The 19,887-nt window shown below is 43.1% G+C and overlaps 1 protein-coding gene across 4 annotated transcripts in view; it reads right to left on the reverse strand.

Annotated features, from left to right (window-relative positions):
- LOC121275859 (5'-AMP-activated protein kinase subunit gamma-2-like) overlaps positions 1-19,887 on the reverse strand; it is a 408,268-nt gene that overhangs the window by 310,168 nt on the left and 78,213 nt on the right. The window contains exon 1 of one of the 4 annotated variants that reach the window (XM_041183601.1): positions 5,987-6,022. The exons of the other annotated variants lie outside the window; for them this stretch is intronic. Within the exon in view, the coding sequence (XP_041039535.1) occupies positions 5,987-6,007 (21 nt within the window). The 5' untranslated portion in view covers positions 6,008-6,022. Of the gene's footprint in view, positions 1-5,986; positions 6,023-19,887 lie in introns of those variants that run through there. 4 annotated transcript variants of the gene reach the window in all.

Consider the following 19,887-nt stretch of genomic DNA (forward strand, 5'->3'; position numbering starts at 1 on the left):
AACTGGATAGAAGGCCAGCGATAGGTGGAGGCAAAGGAGCGATTGCGGAAGATGTCATAAACATGTCCATTGCGATGATAGTTCATTTCCATTGCTTCCCAGTAGCATTACCCTGACGCTTGAATTGTGGGGGTGGGAGCTCATTTTAAATCTAAATTGCCAACAGGAAACTAACAATCAGATCAGCTGTTCCACAGCTTCCTGTTCGGTCCTCTCAACACATACCTGCACTGAGCTAGCAAAGACTTTATGCATATTTGCATTTTCTGGGCTCAGGGCCACGGCATTGCAGAAACAAAAAATGATCATTGTATGCCTTAGACAAACTGCATTCAACCATGGACATAAAACACACTCCTCCGTCAGCTCCACAACAGAAATTCTGAAGGGATAACCCCAAACAATTATTTTCCTTGTTCCCACAACAGAACAAATGACCTCCACAGCAACACAAACTCACGCAAAATGAAAATACTCCCAGTAATCCTAATAGAAATATCGCCAACCTCAAATTAACAAGAGACAACTGAGGATAAAGTAATCTTTGACAAAACAGTCTTCAACATCTTGACCAAAGGGAATGAACTTCCTGCATTCGCTAATTTTAGAGATAAAAATATATACGAGGAAAATGATTCAATCACACTTTTAAAAACTTGCCTCTTAAACTCACGAAGGCAGAAATTGAAGTCCTACCTTTGAAAAGATGAGCCACTTCTTCAGTCATAGCACTCACCTGATTTAATACTTCAATAAGCCAATGTAAACACTGTTCATCTTTCAATGATTCAAGCTAAGAAGCACAGAGCTGAGACCTCTAAACATTTTCTAACTACTCATTCAAATTATTTATTTGGTATAAAAAAAATACTTCAATCAAGATGAGGGATTTCAGTGCTAGGAAATGGGAACTCTTTCCATTTCAGTCACCTAGTGTGAAGCACTCCTGTCGAGGTCGGATGCAGAATAAAGTTTCCTGCATTCGGTCACGATGCTCTTCAGCCACAGTCCGAGTACAGCATTCCCTACTCGAAGAGGGTGTACACTTTTATACCAGCAATCCTGTGTGTGATATCACCAATCTAGAGATAGACTGTGGACTGATGCCCATTAAGAACCGAGTTGAAATTGTAGAAACTCATTTCACATAGGACCCAAAAGACCGAGATAACTTCCAGGCTTCATCCCATCACTTTGGCATGGATTCAAACCCCATTCTCTCAGTAGTGTATAGCATGTACAGCAGAAAAAAGGATCATTGTCCCAACTGGTCTCTGCCTGTGTTTATCCTCCACATGAGCCTCTTCCCATCCTTCTTCATCCAACTCCATCAGCATAACCTTCCATTCCTTTCTCTCTAATGTAGTTATCTACTTTACACTGAAATGCATCTATTCTATTCACCTCAACTGCTCCTTGTGGTAGCAAGTGTAGGTTTCAATTGTTCAATTGTTTTTTGTTCGATTAGGTGAGTCTGTTTACCATTGATGATCACTGTTGTGCTTGATTAGTTAAGCCTTGGTGTGAACTCAGTAAAACATAAACAATCTGTAGAAGTTGCTGGAAGCTGCAGCTGTAAGCATGGGTCAGTCTTTTAAAGCACTGTGTGAAAAGCCTGTTACACAGATAGAAACTAATGCCATCTCTGCATATAAAATACACAACAGCGAGTTCCACATTCTAACTATCTTTGTAAAGGAGTTTCTCCTGAATTTCCTGTTGGATTTATTAATGACTACGTTATATATATCGAACCCATTGTGCCAGCTCTTGTGAAGTTACTCTTGCAATGCTTGAATTTGTTTTAGAAATTATTTTGGTGTCCTGTTCAGCAAGAGATTTTCATAAAAGGCGTTTTTAATCTCAGAACTCTGACTGTAACTGTGATGAAACAGCATGATGCACTTTGCACAAGCCTACAATTAATAATGAAGAAACATAGGTTTACTTCCTGAAACCATCACATTCACAATGTCAATGTCAGCTTGACTCAGTCAGCAACACTCTTTACTCAGTCAGAGAGCTCTAACCTTTCTCAGATATCTCCAGTGCAGCGTTGCGATGACTGCATTATCGGAGGTGCCTTCCTCTGGCTCAAGCATTAAAAACCAAGGTCTGTTGAGGACCTCTATTATACAGTTGGAAAAAGAGCAAGTTCTTGACCCTCAACCACCAGTATCAGGAAAGTCAATAAATGTTCATTCATCCTTATTCCTGTTTATGGGCTCTTGCTGTGCATAAAATCACGAAGATGACAGTCAAACAAATGAATTTCATATGAAGTGCTCTGGGACATTTCTTGGTTGTGATGTAAGTAGTGATCTTACTCATGATCAACATTAGGACAGAATAAAAAGTAAATGAAGTAAGAAATTGCAAAACCCTTTAGACTCAGTACAAGTACACACCAAACAGTGGTGAAAGAACCCTCAATGATAAAAACAGCATTAAGTTCTGACGAAAAGTCTCTGAACTGAAAGATTAACTCTGTTTCTTTCTGCACAGACGTTGCCTGACCTCCTGAGTTATTCCAGCACTTTCTGTTTCTATGAAGTAGTAGCGGATGCTTAAAGTGACCTCCGCTTTCATTTTGTGCGTGCTTTTCTGCTACTACACTTGTTCAAACTGCATAGTAAACTGCACTTCAGTACTAATGCCCTTTAAATTTCACACATTACGCACTTTTTACCTCTGCTGTGTAACTTCTTGTTGTGTCACAGCACAAGTAAATATCCAGAATTGGTATGATACAGGTAAGTGCTGCAACTATGCAATACGCTTTGTGTCAGACCTCTCTGGAAACCAGAATGCAGAGGGCAGCGGACTCATTGGAACACAATAACCTGCAAGTTCCCCTCCAAGCCACAGACCATACTGACTTGGAAATATATTGTTGTTCCTTCAATGTCGCTGGGTCAAAATCGTGGAAGTCCCTCCCTAACAGCACTGTGGGTGTACCTACACCACATGGACTGTAGCGGTTCAAAAAGTCAGCTCACCACCACCTTCTCAAGGGCAATTAGGGATGGGCAATAAATGCTGGACTAGCAACATGCCATGAATTAATACATTTTAAAAAATTGACAGTAAGCCAACTTTATTATTCCATCACAAATAAAAATAACATGGTTGTTGCCAAGTTGGTGAAAGAATCCTCACTGAGAAAACAACATGACGTTGACTGCAGCCAACAGAATGTTTTATTTACAATTTAAAAATTCTGGTCAAGGGAGGGGCGCCAAGAACAGTCGCGGGAGGGGCGGTGGTCAGGACACCAGAGGAATTTGCTGGTCCTCCTAAATTAATGTCAGGAACCTTTAATCATCGACCTGAGCCATGGTGGTTACTGGTTCATCAATCTTTCCTTCTTAAAAACTGGATTTTACATACATTTCTACACAGTTTCCCAACTATGTTGGAATGTCTTTAAGTCCGATTTATATTTAAATTTGGTTGCTGCTACATCAGTCATCAGGGCGGTCATAATGCCCATGTTCTCACTGGTAATAACAGGGACTACTATTTTCTTCTTGGGGTTAGCCATCCAGAAAAATCCCCTAAAGCGATCCCATTATTTTTATGTGCTTCATGATTAATATTGGACTTGATGCATATTTTACATTGTTGACAAAATAAACTCCAGTTGACAAAAGGCTGTGCCAGTACCTGTTGCCACTTATAAGTCCCATTTCCACCAATAGTAGGTGCTCTTCACAAAGCTATCCCCCTGTTTGGGTTCCAGATCGATATGCACTAGAAGCATTTGGGTTCTTAATGTTCTGCTGCACAGCAAAAGAGCAACGTTTGGGTTTACATGACAGTTTTCAGACCCGGGATCATGCCTCAAAACACTTTACAATCGGGGAATTAACATAGTCACCACTGCTTTGGGAAACCGTGGCAACCAGCTTGTGCACAGCCAAGTTCCCCAAACAGTAAGAAAGCCAACTGGCCAGTTAGTCTGCTCTTTAGTTGAGGAATGTTTGATGACCAGGACACCGGAAGATGTCCACGTTCTTCTTCAAAAGAGTGTCGCAGCACCTCTCAGTTCGAAGTGCAGGCCGTGGCTCAGAGGTCGCACTCTCACCTGTGAATCAAAGGTTGTGGGTTCAAGTCCCTCACCACGGACTTGGAGTACAATCGCATGACCTTCTTCTTCTCAACCCCACACTCTCTCCATTGGTCACCCTCTTGCACGATCCAGCCTTATCTCACCTATTGGAAAACTCACATCAACATTGTGAGCCAATTAGATGATTCTTGGCTGTGAATCAGACAATCTTCTTTCTCAATGTCCAATTATTTTTGTAACTAAATACAAAAGTGTTCAAATTTTGTGTTAAAATTATTTCTCCTCGGAATTTTCTCCTGGGTTAACCACAGCAGTGTCCTGGAGATTAGGCTTTAATTCTTGGAAACTCCAGAACAATCCTGGATACTTGACAACAGTAATCCAGGGGATCCAGAGGCTTAAATCAAGAAAGCAAAGTCAAAGTGATTTATACCCATTCTTTGAACCCTGAGGATGTTTCCGCTCCTAACTTCCTAATCTGCATTGCACTGTCTGATAAGGTGGTGGATACAGATTCAATAGTAGCTTTTTAAAAAAAAAAATTGGACAAATTTGTTGAAGGAGGAAAAAAATGCAGGAATAGCGAGAAAAAAATGGGGAGTAAGACTAACTGCATTGTTCTTCAAAAGGGATGGCAATGACTCAATGGGCCAAATGGTCTCATTCTGTGCTTTACTGTTTAATGACTATAACTCATTTAACCTTAGTCCCAACATTAATATAGAAGTGTGGCAATGTAAACTACTGGGATTGAGGTTTCCACCTATGATCAGACTGTGATTTGGCACCTTTCAGTCACATGAATTCCATGTTTTCTTGGTGCTTTGTATTTTACTATCAGCACTTTAGAGCGCAAAAAAAAAAGTTGCTTCTTTCCTGATTAGGTAGTTTTTAAGTTGCCAAGTTCTTCCAGGGCTTTCTGTCTTTATTTCAGATTTCCATCATTTGCTGTATTTTGCTTTTATTTGAGTGGTTTCAGCGTCTGGTGCACACTGCAACTCTTCTACATTGCCGGTGAATTAATCAAAACAATTTTATTTTTTAGAGAAAATATCAGAAGTTTTGTCCTGAAAAAAAAAGGGATGGATTTTACAGGGCACCGCGGTCCCAGCCCTCCCAGCTTTAAGTCAAGACTTCCGTCACTATCTTGGAAGGACGTCCCACCTTTGAGAGCTGCAAGCCAATCAGAGAGCCAGCAGCTCTATAGTCCCAGCAGCACCAGTTGATGCGGTGGCCACTGCTGAGACTACAGGCATTCCCACCACGCCAAGGACCCTAGGTAAGTCTGAGGTGTCAGCAAGGGACAGGGTGGGGGGGGGGGGGGGGGGGGGGGGGGGGGGGGGGGGGGGGGGGGGGGGGGAGGTGTAAAGGTTTGGCAGGGGGGGAGGGGGGGGTGGTAAAGTGGGGTGGTGAGGATCTTGGTTCAGGAGACCAGAGGGGAGGGTTCAAGGGAGGGGTTGGGGGGGAGGGGGGGCGGGTTTAGAATTGACCTTGCTGGGGAGTTGGGGAGGGGTATGGCCAATGGGCCCAAGGGACCCACAAAGGAGGTTCCCATCTCTCTTGCCTGACACCAGCATGCATAGTTAAAGCTGCTGGGCTTCTTGCATGGCGTGGGCCTTCTCCCGCCACAGAGAAAATACTGGGAGGGGATGGGATGAGGCTCTTAAGTGGCCATTCAGTTAGGTTGGGGGTGGGCAGGTAGGTGGCAGGAAGGCCACCCACTGGATTTTTGTCACTCGTCGATGGGGAGAGTAAAATCCATCCCATAGGATGCCAATAAAGTCAGAACTGATTTAAAAAAAAAGTTGGAAATGACATGAAGATGATGTTAGAAACAGACAGGGAATAGAAAATGCAAGTCAACATTTTGCGAATCATTCTGATGAAGATTCCCAGCCCGAAAATTTAACCTACCTCCTGCACTTGCAAGGCCATCCGATCTTTTCTTTTTCAGATGCTGGACAGGACATGTCCTGCTGCACTGCTGGGTATTTTTTTTGTGTTTAGACACAAGAATTACTGAATCATCAATGATGAAGGCAAGTCACCAGCAGCCAACACAATCCATCCCACTATCTCTTCATCTCCACCCATGCAAAGTACAAAAAAACAAACAACAAAATGAGTCAGCCAGCAGCCCTGCCATTTAAACAGGAGAATTTTGCTTTGGGAAATTTGCTCATTAAGTAGCTACATCTTTTCAGCAAACAGCCTGAATGCCTAAAATCTCAGGATGTTCTAAAGCACATTCCTAGTAACTAAAAGCCAGTCAGTTTAACATCAGTGGTGGGTAAGGTGTTATAAACAATAATCAGGCAACCGGTACTTGGGGAGGTTTCAGTTAATTAAGGATAACGAGCAGGGATTTGTAAAAGACAGATCATGGCTTGACTAATCTATTTGAATGTTTTGATGAAGTAAAAAAAAAGTTTGATGAAGGGAATGCAATGGATGTTGTCAAATGTTTTCTTAAAATTCATACAGACAAGGTACCGCATAAAAGGTTAACTATATTGAGCTTCATGGAATAGTAGGGTCAGCGCCAACTTAGATAAAAAAAAAATTGGCTTAAGGACACAAAACTGAGTCATGCTAAATGGTTGTTTCTCAGACATGAGGAGCTGGACTCTGTGTTCCCCAAGGGTTTGTGCTACGATCATTGTTTTTTGGTGTATATAAATGATATAGGTATTGGAATAGAGAGTAAAATTTCAACATTTTCCAATGATATCAAACTTGGAGGGGCGGAAAACAGTGATGATGATACTAATAGACTGCAACATGACATTGACAGGCTAATAGACTGCACAGACAGTGGCAGATGGAATTTATTACAGAGAAGTGTGAGCTGATGCAGTTTGGCAGGAGGATAGAGAGAGAAAGGCACTACTGACTAAATGGCACAGTTCTAAAGAGTGTACAGGGACAGAGGGACCTGGGTATTCATGTGGCAGGACATATTGAGAGCAATTAATGGAAGTATGTGGGATCTTGAGCTTCCAAGTTGTCAGCTGTGGCTCAGTGGTAGCACTCTCACTTGTGAGTCAGAGGATGTGGATTCAAGTCCCACTCTAGAGACATGAGCACATAATCCAGGCCGAGTGTCAGAAGTGGTGTCTCTGAGATAAGGTGCTAAACCGAGGCCCCATCTGTCCTCAAGGGTAGCACTACATTGTATTGGCCAATATTTAGCCCTCAATCGAAAGTACTGAAAAACAAGATTATCTGGGTCATTATGACAATTCTGATGTTGGACCTTGTTGCATGCAAATTGGCTGCTGCATTTCCTACATTACAACTGTGCCTACATTTAAAAATATACTTCATTTGCTGTAAAATACTTCTGGAATATCCTCGAGTCATGAGAAGTGCTATATGAATGTGTGATTTTCTTTCTCTGAAGAAAGAAGAGCGGGGTACCTGGGCACAACATAGATTGGCAAACACCAATGATAGGTGTTGGTAAAACAAAAAAAAAAATCACATCTAGATCCCACCATAACCACAAAGCTAAACTGGCGATGTCAGGAGGTAAAACAAGTGGAACAAACAGGCTGCCATTTACATAACATATTCTGGAAACTCCAAGCTGGCATATTTGTGTTGAACTCTTGGGCTTCAGCACACTTACAAGCAATACTCCTACTTTTGGGTCCATGAGCCCTGTGAAAGGAGCTGGTTGGGATGCTGGAAGGGCGGAAACTTGATAAAGGAAAGGTGTTCGAAAGCCTGGCTGTACTTAAAATTGATAAAAAAACATCAGGGTCTGAGGTGCATCCGAGGATGCTGAAATAAGCAAGGGTGAAACTGGCAGAAGCACTGGCCATAATCTTCCAATCCTCCTTAAATACGGGGGTAGTGCCAGAGGAGTGGAGAATTGTAGATGTTGCACTCTCAGTCAAAAGGGGTGCAGGGATGAGACCAGCAACTACATGCCCGTCAGTTCAACATGGCTGGTCTGAGAGCTTTTAGAAATTATAATCCATTTTTTTTTTCCAAACTGGGGGAAGGTATACAGTGGGGTTCCCCAAAGGTCAGTGTGAGGACCGCTGCTTTTCTTGCGTTATATTAATGACCTGGACTAATTGCAGATGACATATGCTATGTGTTTGTGATGCCTTTTGGATCCCTGATGTTGGTAATAATCACACTGTAAGCTTGGAAAGATGAGAGCTCTTTATGTCTAATACTGGCCACACTGCCTTGTACAGCAACATTTGAACTGATTCTGTTACACATCACATGACTCCCTAGTGCAGCTGTGAGAAGTGGTCCCCCAAAACACTTTCACATTACAATTAGTTCCTAGCTCTTTACGGGTGTTTACAGATAATACAACAATATATAGCAAGTTGTGCCATTAAGCTTTTAAGATTAAATTCCGCATTCAGGAGAATGAGTACATTGCCCCTTTAAATACTGTGAACTGTGAGGAGGATAGTGATAGACTTCAAGAGGACATAGGCTGATGGAATGGGCGGACACATAGCTGATGAAATTTAATGCAGTGAAGTGTGAAATTATACATTTTGGTAGAAAGAACAAGGAGGAGCAGTATAAAAGGTACAGTTCTAAAGCGGGTGCAGGAACAGAGGGACCTGGGGGTATATGTGCACAAGTTGTTTAAGGTGCAAGGCAGGTTGAGAAATTAGTTAAAAATGCTTACAAGTTGTTTTAGTTAGAGGCACAGATTATAAAAGCAAGGCTGTTGTGGTGAACCTTTATAAAACACTGGTTCAGCCTCAACTGGAGTACTGTGTCCAATTCTAGACAGCATACCTTAGGAAGGATGTGAAGACATTAGAGAGGGTGCCTAAGAGAGAAGAGAATGGTTCCAGCTATGAGGCACTTCAGTTACCTGGACAGACTGGAGAAGCTGAGGTTGAGAAGTGAGGATAGAAAGGAAATTTAATAGAGTTGTTCAAAATCATGAGATGTCTAGAGAGAGTAAGCGGAGGGAAACTAATTAAAAGGTGACTAGCAAAAGAACCAAAAAAGACACGAGGAAAATCTTTTTTATGCAGTATGTGGTTAGGATCTGGAAGGCACTGCCTGAGAATGTGGTGGAGGCAGATTCGATCGTGTTTTGAAGAGGGATTGGATAAGTACCTGAAGAAAAAAAGAACAGAGGGCTAAGGGGAAAGGGCATGAGAGTGAGACTAGCTGAATTGCTCTTGCAGAGAGACGGCACAATTGCACTTTGGGAAAGGTTGCTCCAAGAATGAAAATGCAACAACTGTTGGTAGAACTTTCCATGCATGCTCACTAGCTCTTAATCGATGCTTACAAAGCGTCAGTCTATAGCTGGCAAATTACTCAAAAGATAAAGGTGGTTTTATTGCATGGCCTTCTCACTGTAAATAAAAATGATCTGAAGTGTGAAACCAACATGCTACACAAAAGTTTCCAAAATGGCTGGTGTTGGTGATCAGACCTTGGCATGGTTAGATTCACGTGCTCAGTAGCTGTTGCAAAAGATTCTCAATTTGCTTTGATCAGCAGGTCCATAGTATTATTTTAAACCCCCTGTGCGTCATAGCACTTGTTTACCACTAGAGAGAGAGAAAAAAAATCAATCCCCAACAAACGGCACCAAGTCTCATTGTGAAAACATAATTGTTCACACACAATGGCTACTCAATTGGAATGCTCCTGACTTCAAAAAGTAGGTGTCAGCATACCGCACATCGCCAACAGTTTTCTAGATAATGTGAAGGAGCCGGGGGTGGGGGATGGTGCAGGGGGAATACAAGCTTCCCCAGTAAATAACACGAGCGCAAACAATAGGCAGCGGAACAGGAGTATCATTTTGAACCTATACCACTTAGTCTGTCCTGATGCAAGCTGCCCATTCAAAACATCACAACTCCAAAAAGCCAGAAGTGGCCAAGTGTTGTTGAAAATACTTCTTTCACACTTGTGGCTTGGCACACAACTTGTTTGTCTGCCCAGTCACCATAAGCACCAAGCCCACTGCTAAGATGGAAAACACAAGGGAAGGTATTTACTCATAGGATATGACATTTGGATCCGGATCCTTTAAACTGTTTAACTTTTAGAACATCATCAGTGAATTTCAAGGTCATACACCTATAAGGCTGGAAAATAAAAGAATAAACCTCAAAGGCCAGATATTTTATAGAGGGACAGGTAAATGGAAATCAGGTCCTTTTACAACTTCCGAAATGCAAGACCACCTCTATACCCCATTTGTGCTATATTTTTATCTGAGACACATGGGCAGCGAGTGGTTTTGGATTTTGCAAGCTGCAATGCAGAGCAGGAGGAATGTGGGTGCAGAGGTGGGCTGGTTAGAACATTCGCCTCAATTCTCAGCTCCCAACATAATTATTAGGCCCCCCTTAACCTCATCCTTACACTCACCCCATGTAACCTCATCCTTACACTCACCCCGTGTAACCCCATGTCCCCTCATACTACCCATGCCAGCCACGTATCCTACGTAACCACTTACCCAGTATCCATCATGGACAGACCTCAGGATGTCTGTGAAAAGGACGTTCAAAAAATGAACTTCTAACAATCTAAGGACACTGTCATTCAAACATACTCATGCTGAAAAAAATTCTCATTCGTAAAAGCCATTCAAGAAGATTAAATCCCAAATGGTCAACCTGTTGTAAAAATAATCACTCATTTATTTACCAAATCATAGATAGATAGTCCTTTAATAACCTCTTAAAACTGTCAATTTAAATGTTAGTACAGCACCATGCTGAGATACGTGGTTTTATGGCTTTTGAAACTCAGCCACACATTAATAACAGGCTGAGCTGTAATAAGAAACACTGAGAAATGTAAACAATGGAGTCTATCAAAACTGAAAAAAGCTACACCAGGTGTCCTGTTAGTCAAAGCAGTCCAGGAGAATGTGGCTGTTTTTTTTTCTCTATTTGAAGGTTTATCTTTCAATTTTAAACAGAACAGGGCATTTAAATTAGATTATTATGCCAGCAATCCCAAGCAGTGTTTTCTTCAGTTTTGAAAGCATAACAGCATTTTTCCATTGAGAAATGTACTCTAATGCTTCTCAACACTTAAACAATGTTGGTCACTGTAATGGTCTATTTACCTTTTCAGGACAGAGCCCTGTGATGAATCACTGCAGTTAAAACACATCTACATTGCAATACAGCATCTAATAGTGACATTTGAAGTTGTCAAGATATTTAAACACACACCTGTCAGCCTATTCCCGACTCCTCAGCAGACATCCACCCTTGTGATCACAAATCCTCCAGACTTTTTGCTTTAAGGCTTCCAAAACCAGCATCAGCACACGAAAATAGCTGGGGCCGGGGTTGGGGGGAGAATTCAAATTTCCTGTCGGGTTCAAAATGGTGACTCTGACCTCAGAAGAAGTGTTGTGACCCATACAAGTATGGCCTGACCTGTGTAATCCCACAGGAAAATAGTATGGGATCGGTGAGGGGGGGGGGGGAGAATCCATCGTTGCCGTCAAAAACCCAAGGTTTCATGTTTTCTGACCCTATCCTCACCTCGCTCAGGAGGCAAAAATTCAGTCACATAAAACTTACCAAAACAAAAAACGTTAGCAACAAAATCAAGCACGCTTGCATGTGACTCGGGGTGCGGTAGGGTGGGATAGGTGGGTGGCCAATCCTCATGAACTCTGATTGGGCAGGGAGGGGGTTGTTCTGATGGTGCGGGCCATTGGGGAAAGCATTCCTGCTCACAGGCAGTGCTCTGAAAGCATTTGGATTCTCCCCAAAACTCTTCCTGCCCTGCTGCAGCTGAGAGCTTCACCGAGGCCCGGGAAACCCAGCCAGCAACAGATAAAGCTGCAAAACAGGTTAAATCCAAGGCATCCAGCCTCATTTACGTTTTTAAAATGCTAACCCTGGGAGTGGCTCGGTTTGCGCACCCCTTGCCCCACTTGACTAAAACCCAGATGCTGGCTGCTAGGAGTCGGATTCCTGACACATTTCCACACTTTGCTTATTTAAAGGCCCCCCCCTCACCCACTACCCAAAACCCCACCCCCGGCACCCAATCCTACCTGCCCACCAACGTTAAAGTTTCCACTTGTTAGACAGTCAAAATGTCAACTGTAATAAATAATTGGCCTTGCGTTGCAGTAAATTCCTGTTTAGGGTCTGACAACTGGTCTTCGCCCTGAAGCACTAACATGCCATTCTTGTTTTGGATATGAGTGATTGGACTACAATGTACTTCTGGTACATCCTGTTTTTATTTCAAATTTCTAATGTCTTGCTCTCTACCTCACCCCACCGCAACTGGTTTCTTTACGTTTGGATAACCTTATCAAGTGTCAAACAACACGGCTTAAAATATGCAAACAGTTTTGACCCCAATGCCTCCAAATTAAAACAAAACAAAAAGTGGGCAGGAGCAGGAACATGACCTCGAGTCCTCGTTCTTTTATTTAAAACCTCGATTTGCAATGAAATCTTGATGCAAGTCGGCACTGACTCTGCATCACAAACAAAAAAAAACAGATCTTGGGAAATAAAAAAAATAGACTTCTTAAGAATAAATTTTTTTATCAATTTGCAGTTGCAGTTTTAGAAGGAGAGCTCAGTATGGGCAGACCACCCAGCGACAGGTGAGAAGTCAACAATGTGTCTGGAGGCAATTTTCTTTCTGAAAAACCTGAGCTACAATTGCAGGTGGGCGAGAGGTGGTGGGGGGGTGGCCAGAGAGGCAGGAATTTTCCATCCATTCGTTTTAAAATCCTGCACAGCCCGTTGGTCCACGTGGTCAAAATTGGCACCTTGAGCTACCGAAGCTCGGCTCCAGGACCACGACTTCAGGAAAAATACTCACCTCACTCACAACAACCCCCCTCCCCCAGACAGAATTCCCAGGTGGTCCATTCAGACTGTCCGACAGCACGAACAGTCTGAAAATCTTCCTCTTGAAAGCGAGCACAGGTCGTTTTTTTTTAAAAAAAACTCGCTCTGGGTCTCTGGGCAGGCCTGGTGAGGCTGGGTGTTTGCTGCCCATCCCTAGGTCTGAGAAAGCTGTGGTGGGGCCTCTTCTTGTTAAACCGCCAACAGCCGGTTAATACAACGGAGCGGGTTCGCCAGGTCGCTGCAGAGGGAGATCAGGCATCGGCCATGACGGTGGGGGACCGGAATCACATACGGGCCAACTGAATAAGAACAGCAGGTTCCCCTTCCCTGAAGGGCGTTCCGGACAAACGCACACTGGTTTTATGCAGATTTGCAACTCCTTTCCTGCTCACTGTACTCGCAAATCTCACTCTTTGGCCGGGATTTTCTGGTGCCGTCTTGGCGGGACCCGCCACAAGAGATTTGGCGGCTCAGCCAGAAGTCCATTGATTTTCAGCGGGACCGGACGATCCCAATGGCCGGCAGGGCTGCAAAATCCCACCCTTTACCTTTTTTCACAATGATCATTGCCTGTTCTGTCGGCCACTGGAGTTTAGAAGAATGAGAGGGGATCTCATTGAAACGTATAAAATTCTGACACGGCTGGAGGGACTGGATGCAGGGATGATGGTTCCTCTGGCCGGGGGATGAGGGGGTCTAGAACAAGGGGTCACAATTTTAGGATACGGGGTAGGCCATTTAGGACTGAGGTAAGGAGAAGCTTCCTCACTTGGTGGTCAACCTGTGGAATTCTCTACCACGGAAGCCTGTGGAGGCCTAGAGAATAAGTCTATATCTGTAATATATCTAAGAAGGAAATAGATAGATTTCTAGACACTAAAAGCATCAATGGGTATGGGGAGAGAGCGGGAGTATGGCGTTGAGATAGAGGATCATCCATGATCACATTGAATGGTGGAGCAGATTCGAAGCGCCGAATGACCTACTCCTGCTCCTATTTTCTGTTTCTGACCATAAGATGCTGCCTGACCTGCTGAGCATTTTCAGCGTTTACTGTTCTTGTTGGTAACCCAAAGAGAAACAGCATTGTGACTCCAAAGAACACTTATTCCTCAGTAAGCAACAGTAAGCAGAAATAAAGGGGCCATTAGGCCAATAAGTGCAGCTCCACATGGAACACTTGCAGACACCACCCCCCCCCCCCATAGTCCTGGAACTTCATACCCTGTGGAATTCTGCATGTGTAGCTCTGTAGCAACTTCAGCCACCAGATCCAGATGAGCACTGCAGCTTTTTTTTTATTAAAACCTAAAGCTGAAAGTTGAAAGAGAACTGGTGCTTTAAGCATTCATCATCTCTGCAAGGAACTACTGCTATTTATGAAAGGGTGTCATTGAGCATTGCAGGATGTGTGAAGAGCTGAACATGGAAAACAATGTGTACTAAAAGTATAAAGGGAAGACTGCCCACTGTTGCACATTGCCCAGCATAAGATGGTCACCAGCAAATCCAGGAGGGAATTCAGATGAAATCTCTTTATCCAAAACGAATGGTGAGAACCTGAACTGGCTGTCACAAGTAGTTCAGGCAAACAACAGATGCATTGAAGAGAAGCTAGAAAAACACACGAGGGCCAAAGGAACATAGGATTTAGGAGCAGGATTGGGCCATTCGGCCCTTCAAGCCTGCTCTCCATTTAATCAGATCATGGCTGATCTGGTTGTGGCCTCGACTCCACTTTCCTGTCGGCCCCCCCATAACCCTCGACTCCTTCGTCCATCAAAAATCTATCTGACTCAGCCTTGAATAAATTCAATGATCCAGCCTCCACTGCTCTCTGGGGGAAAAAAATTCCACAGATTAACCACTGTCTGAAAGAAAACATTTCTCCTCATCTCCAGAACACAGGCAGGAACAGCCTTGAATGGAGCATAAGCACCTCATGGATATGATGGGCCAAATGGCCTGTTTCTGTGCTGTCAATTCTGTCCGTATAATGTGGCAGAATAATTCTAGTGGTGTAATCTGTTCCCACACTGTTTTAATGCCCCTAGTGCTGACAGTTCCCAATGCACAAGTCCCACAGGTAACATCAAAATAAAATCTACCAGATTTGCTGATGCCAGCAAGCTGGAAAGATATATTTTTTAAAAATTCCCCTGGGCATATGGAAATTTCTTTTGATTCACATGTATGGCATCAAAGTAGCGCTATCAATCAAACAATTATTTTCAGCTTAAGCCAGATGTGTCCAACCTGCAGCCTGCAGGCCACATGCAGCCCTGACCCTTGGCAGTTCTGACCTAGAAGCACAGCTAACTCTCACCTACCTGTACTACTTTCTTCATTTGTAATTTCTTCTGTTTAAGTTTAGTGCCCATTGGTGCATAAGTCGAGCGCTAAGAACTTTTAACATAGAATAGAATCATAGCGTGACTACTGCAGAGAAGGTCATGTTTGTGCCAACTCTGTGCAAGAGTAACACAGCTAGTCCCGCTGTCCCCCCTCCCCCCCACCCCCCGCCCCCCGGCAAACGTTCTCTCATCAGGTAATTACCCAATTCCCTTTTGCAACTCAAGATATATCACAGAATTATTACAGTGCAGAAGGAGACCATTTAGCCCATCGTGTCTGCACCGGTTCTCCAAATGAGCAATTCTCCTGCCTTCTCCCCGTAACCCTGTACATTCTTCCTTTTCAAATAACAGTCTAATTCCCACTTAAAAGCCTCCATTGAACCTGCTTCCGCCACCCTCTCAGGCAGTGCATACCAGACCTATATATAGTTGAACAAGAGATGAAAGGTGGGGAATTTTTTAAACTCTTGGTTGTCATGATCTGGAGAGCACTGCCTGAAAGGGTTGTGGAGGCAGTGGATGCAGACACAATCGCAATTTTCAAAAGAGAACTAGATAAATACTGGAAATGGATAGATTAGCATGGGTATAGGGAAACAGCTGGGAGACGGGGACTAATTGGCTGGGTGGTTAACAGTGAGGTTGAGTGTCTTGGGCTACAGGAAGATATAGATGGGATGGTCAAATGGGCAGATAAGTGGCACTTGGAATTTAACCCTGAAAAACGCGAGGTGATACACTTTGGAAGGAGTAATTTGACAAGGAAGTATTCAATGAACGGCATGACACTAGGAAGTTCTGAGGAACAAAGGGACCTTGGCGTGTGTGTCCATAGATCTCTGAAGGCGGAGGGCCATGTTAGTGGGGTGGTGAAAAAGGCATATCGGACACCTGCCTTTATCAATTGAGGCATAGATTACAAAAGTAGGGAGATCATGTTGGAGTTGTATAGAATCTTGGTGAGGCCACAGCTGGAGTACTGTGTGCAGTTCTGGTCACCACATTATAGGAAGGATGTGATTGCACTGGAGGGGGTGTAGAGGAGATTCACCAAGATGTTGCCTGCAATGAAACATTTAAGTTATGAAGAGAAGTTGGATAGACTTGGGTTATTTTCGTTGGAGCAGAGAAGACTGAGGGATGACTTGATCGAGGTGTACAAGCTTATGAGGGGCATGGACAGGGTGGATAGGGAGCAGCTATTCCCCTTAGTTGAAGGGTCAGTCACGAGGAGACATGAGTTCAAGGTGAGGGGCAGGAGGCTTAGGGGGGATGCGAGGAAAAACCTTTTTACCCAGAGGGTGGTGACAGTCTGGAATGGGAGGGTGGTGGAAGCGGGTTGCCTCACATCCTTTAAAAAGTACCTGGATGAGCACTTGGCACATCATAACTTTCAAGGCTACGGGCCAAGTGCAGGTAAATGAGATGAGGTAGGTAGGTCAGGTGTTTCTCATGTGTCGGTGCAGACTCAAATGGGCCAAAGGGCCTCTTCTGTACTGTGTGATTCTGTAATTGGTTGGCTCTTTTAAAGAGCTAGCACAGGCATGATGGGCTGAATGGCCTCCTTCTGAAAGACAGTAAGAAATGGGGCAGAAGTAGGCCATTTGGCCCATCAAGTCTGTTTTGCCATTCAATGAGATCATGGCTGATCCGATAATCCTCAACTCCACTTTCCTGCCTTTTCCCCATAATCCTTGATTCCCTTACTGATTAAAAATCCGTCTATCTCGGCCTTGAATATACTTAACGACCCAGCCTCTACAACCCTCTGTGGTAAAGAATTCCACAGATTAACAACCCTCTGAGAGAAGAAATTCCTCATCATCTCTGTCTTAAATGGGTGACCACTTACTCTAAGATTATGCCCCCTGGTCCTAGACTCTCCCACAAGGGGAAACAACTTCTCAGCATTTATCCTGTCAAGCCTGCTAAAATCTTGTATGTTTCAATAAGGTCGCCTCTCATTCTTCTAAATTCCAATGAGTACAGGCCCAACCTACTCAACCTCTCCTCATAAGGAAATCCCCCCATCCCCAGGATCAACGTAGTGAACCTTCTCTGGACTGCCTCCAATGCTAGTATATCTTTCCTCAGATAAGGCGACCAAAACTGTTCACAGTATTCTAGGTGTGGTCGAACTAGTGCCTTGTTTAGTTTTAGCAAGACTTTCCTATTTTTATAGTGGGAGGCTGTGGCATAGTGGTATTGTTGATAGATTGGTATTCTAATGACCTAGGGTAATGCTTTGGGGACCAGAGTCTGAATCCCACCATGGCAGATGGTAAAATTTGAATTCAATAAAAATCTGGAATTAAAAGTCTGATGACAACCATGAAATTCTTGTCAATTGTTGTAAAAACCCATCTGGTTCACTAATGTCCTTTAAGGAAGGAAATCTGCTGTTCTTACCTGGTCTGGCCTACGTGTGACTCCACAGCAATGTGGTTGACTCTTAAAAATACCCTCTGAACAATGACAATCAAGGATGGGATATAAATGCTGGGCCTAGCCAGTGACGCCCACATCTCATTAACGAATATAAATACTCCATTCCCTTTGAAATAAAGGCCAACATTCCACTTGCTTTCCCTATTACCTGAACCTTTATGCTAGCCTTTTATGATTCATGCACAAGGACCTCCAAATCCCTCTGCGCTGCAGGTTTCTGCAGTCTTTCTCCATTTAAATAATATTCAGCTCCTCTATTCTTCCTGCCAAAGTGCCTAATCTCACATTTTCCCAAATTATATTCCATTTGCGAAGTCTTTGCCCACTCACTTAACCTGTCTATATCCCTCTATAGAGTCTGTGTTATCCTCACCACTTGTCTTCCCACCTATGTTTGTGTCATCCGCAAACTTGGAGATAGTACATTCACTTCCCTCATCCAAGTCATTAATATATATTGTAAATAATTGTGGCCCGGCACTGATCCCTGTGGCACTCCACTAGTTACAGGTTGCCATCCTCAAAATGCCCCCTTATCCCAACACTCTGTTTCCTATTAGTTAGCTAATCCTTTATCCATGCTGATATACTACCCCTAGCATCGTAGGCTCTTATCTAATTAAGTAGCCTTATGTGCAGTACCTTATCGAATGCCTTTCGGAAATCCAAATATATTACATCTGCTGGTTCTCCTTAATCTATCCTTTATTTATCCTTTACCTCCTCAAGGAATTCTAATAAATTTGTCAGGCATGATTCTGTCATATAAGATTTTGCAATTCATTAATTTCACTTCTCTCCATGGTCCTCAAGGCTCTATGGTAAGTATTTATTTGGTGCATAAAAATAACAAGGATTCAAAACACCATGTTATGCTTTTACTAACTGAGTTTGCAGTTAAAATGATCCCTCAGGTCTTTTATAAAAGGTGCAAATTTTAAGATTTAAGATTTAAAAATAAATGTTTGTTGGAACCCCACCCAGTTATTGCAATCTGTCCTATTCACAAGTTACATGGAGATAGTAGCCAATTTGTGACCTTTAACAATGAAATAATTAAGCTCTTAGTTAGTTAATCAATAATGCATGATAAGCACCAGTTTTAGTTCTGAAACATTTTAAAAATTGATCTTCAGGGACTTTTTAGATGCACACGTTGATGCATTCTTGTCAAATTCCTGAACACATTATTCTAATGGCTTTTATATAAACAGACCAGCACACAACATTTTTTTCATTTATTCTTTCATGAGATGTGGGCATTGCTGGCAAATTCAGCATTGGATGCCCATTCCTAATTGCCCTTCAACTGAGTGGCTTGCTAGGCCATTTCAGAGGGCAGTCAAGAGTCAACCACATTGCTGTGGGTCGGGAGCCACATGTGGGCTAGACCAGATAAGGATGGCAGACTTGCTTCCCTGAAGGACATTAGTGAACCAGATGGGTTTTTATGGCAAATTGATGAGAGTTTCATGGTCACCATTAATGAGACTGGCTTTATATTGCAGGTTTCTTATTAACTGAGTTTAAACTCCACCTGCTGCCTTGGTGGGATTTGAGCTCAAGTCCCCACAGCATTAGCCTGGGCCTCTGGATTACTAGTCCAGTGACATTAACCACATTTGAAGTATTGGACTCAGTTCTGGTCAGCTAAATGCAGAAAGAATATGATTGTCCTCTTGAACAAAAAGGCAAGCAGCAAAAAAGATTCCGGTTATCTTGATCTTAGGGCTATGAAGAAGATAGACCTAGGGAGGCAGGACAAGTAGCAAAGCACCACAGACACTGGACACCAGAAAATGCTTAAAAACTGTGTAGAAAGGCTCAGTGCTCAAAATATCAACTTACATTCTCTTGACAGATGCTGGCTGATCTGTTGAAGGTTTCCAGCATTATCCGGTGAGTTACAGTTGATTCCAAAACACCAAGACGTGACCTCATTGAGGCCATCACAAATTACAAAGTTGATCCAGGCAAAAGTTCCAGCATCTTATTCCTGTTTGTCCTTTGAGGTGAAGATGACCATGTTCATTATCTGGGGTGTTTGGTAGGATTTCAGTGAGTGCATAGGTGACTGCTAAGGCTAATCTGTGGATGGAGGGTTCGACAAATAGGACAGAATTCTGCAGGCAATTGAGTTTTGAACGAGTTG

This window comes from Carcharodon carcharias, chromosome 3 (genome assembly GCF_017639515.1).
Source record: "Carcharodon carcharias isolate sCarCar2 chromosome 3, sCarCar2.pri, whole genome shotgun sequence".
NCBI classification, from domain to species: Eukaryota; Metazoa; Chordata; class Chondrichthyes; order Lamniformes; family Lamnidae; genus Carcharodon; species Carcharodon carcharias.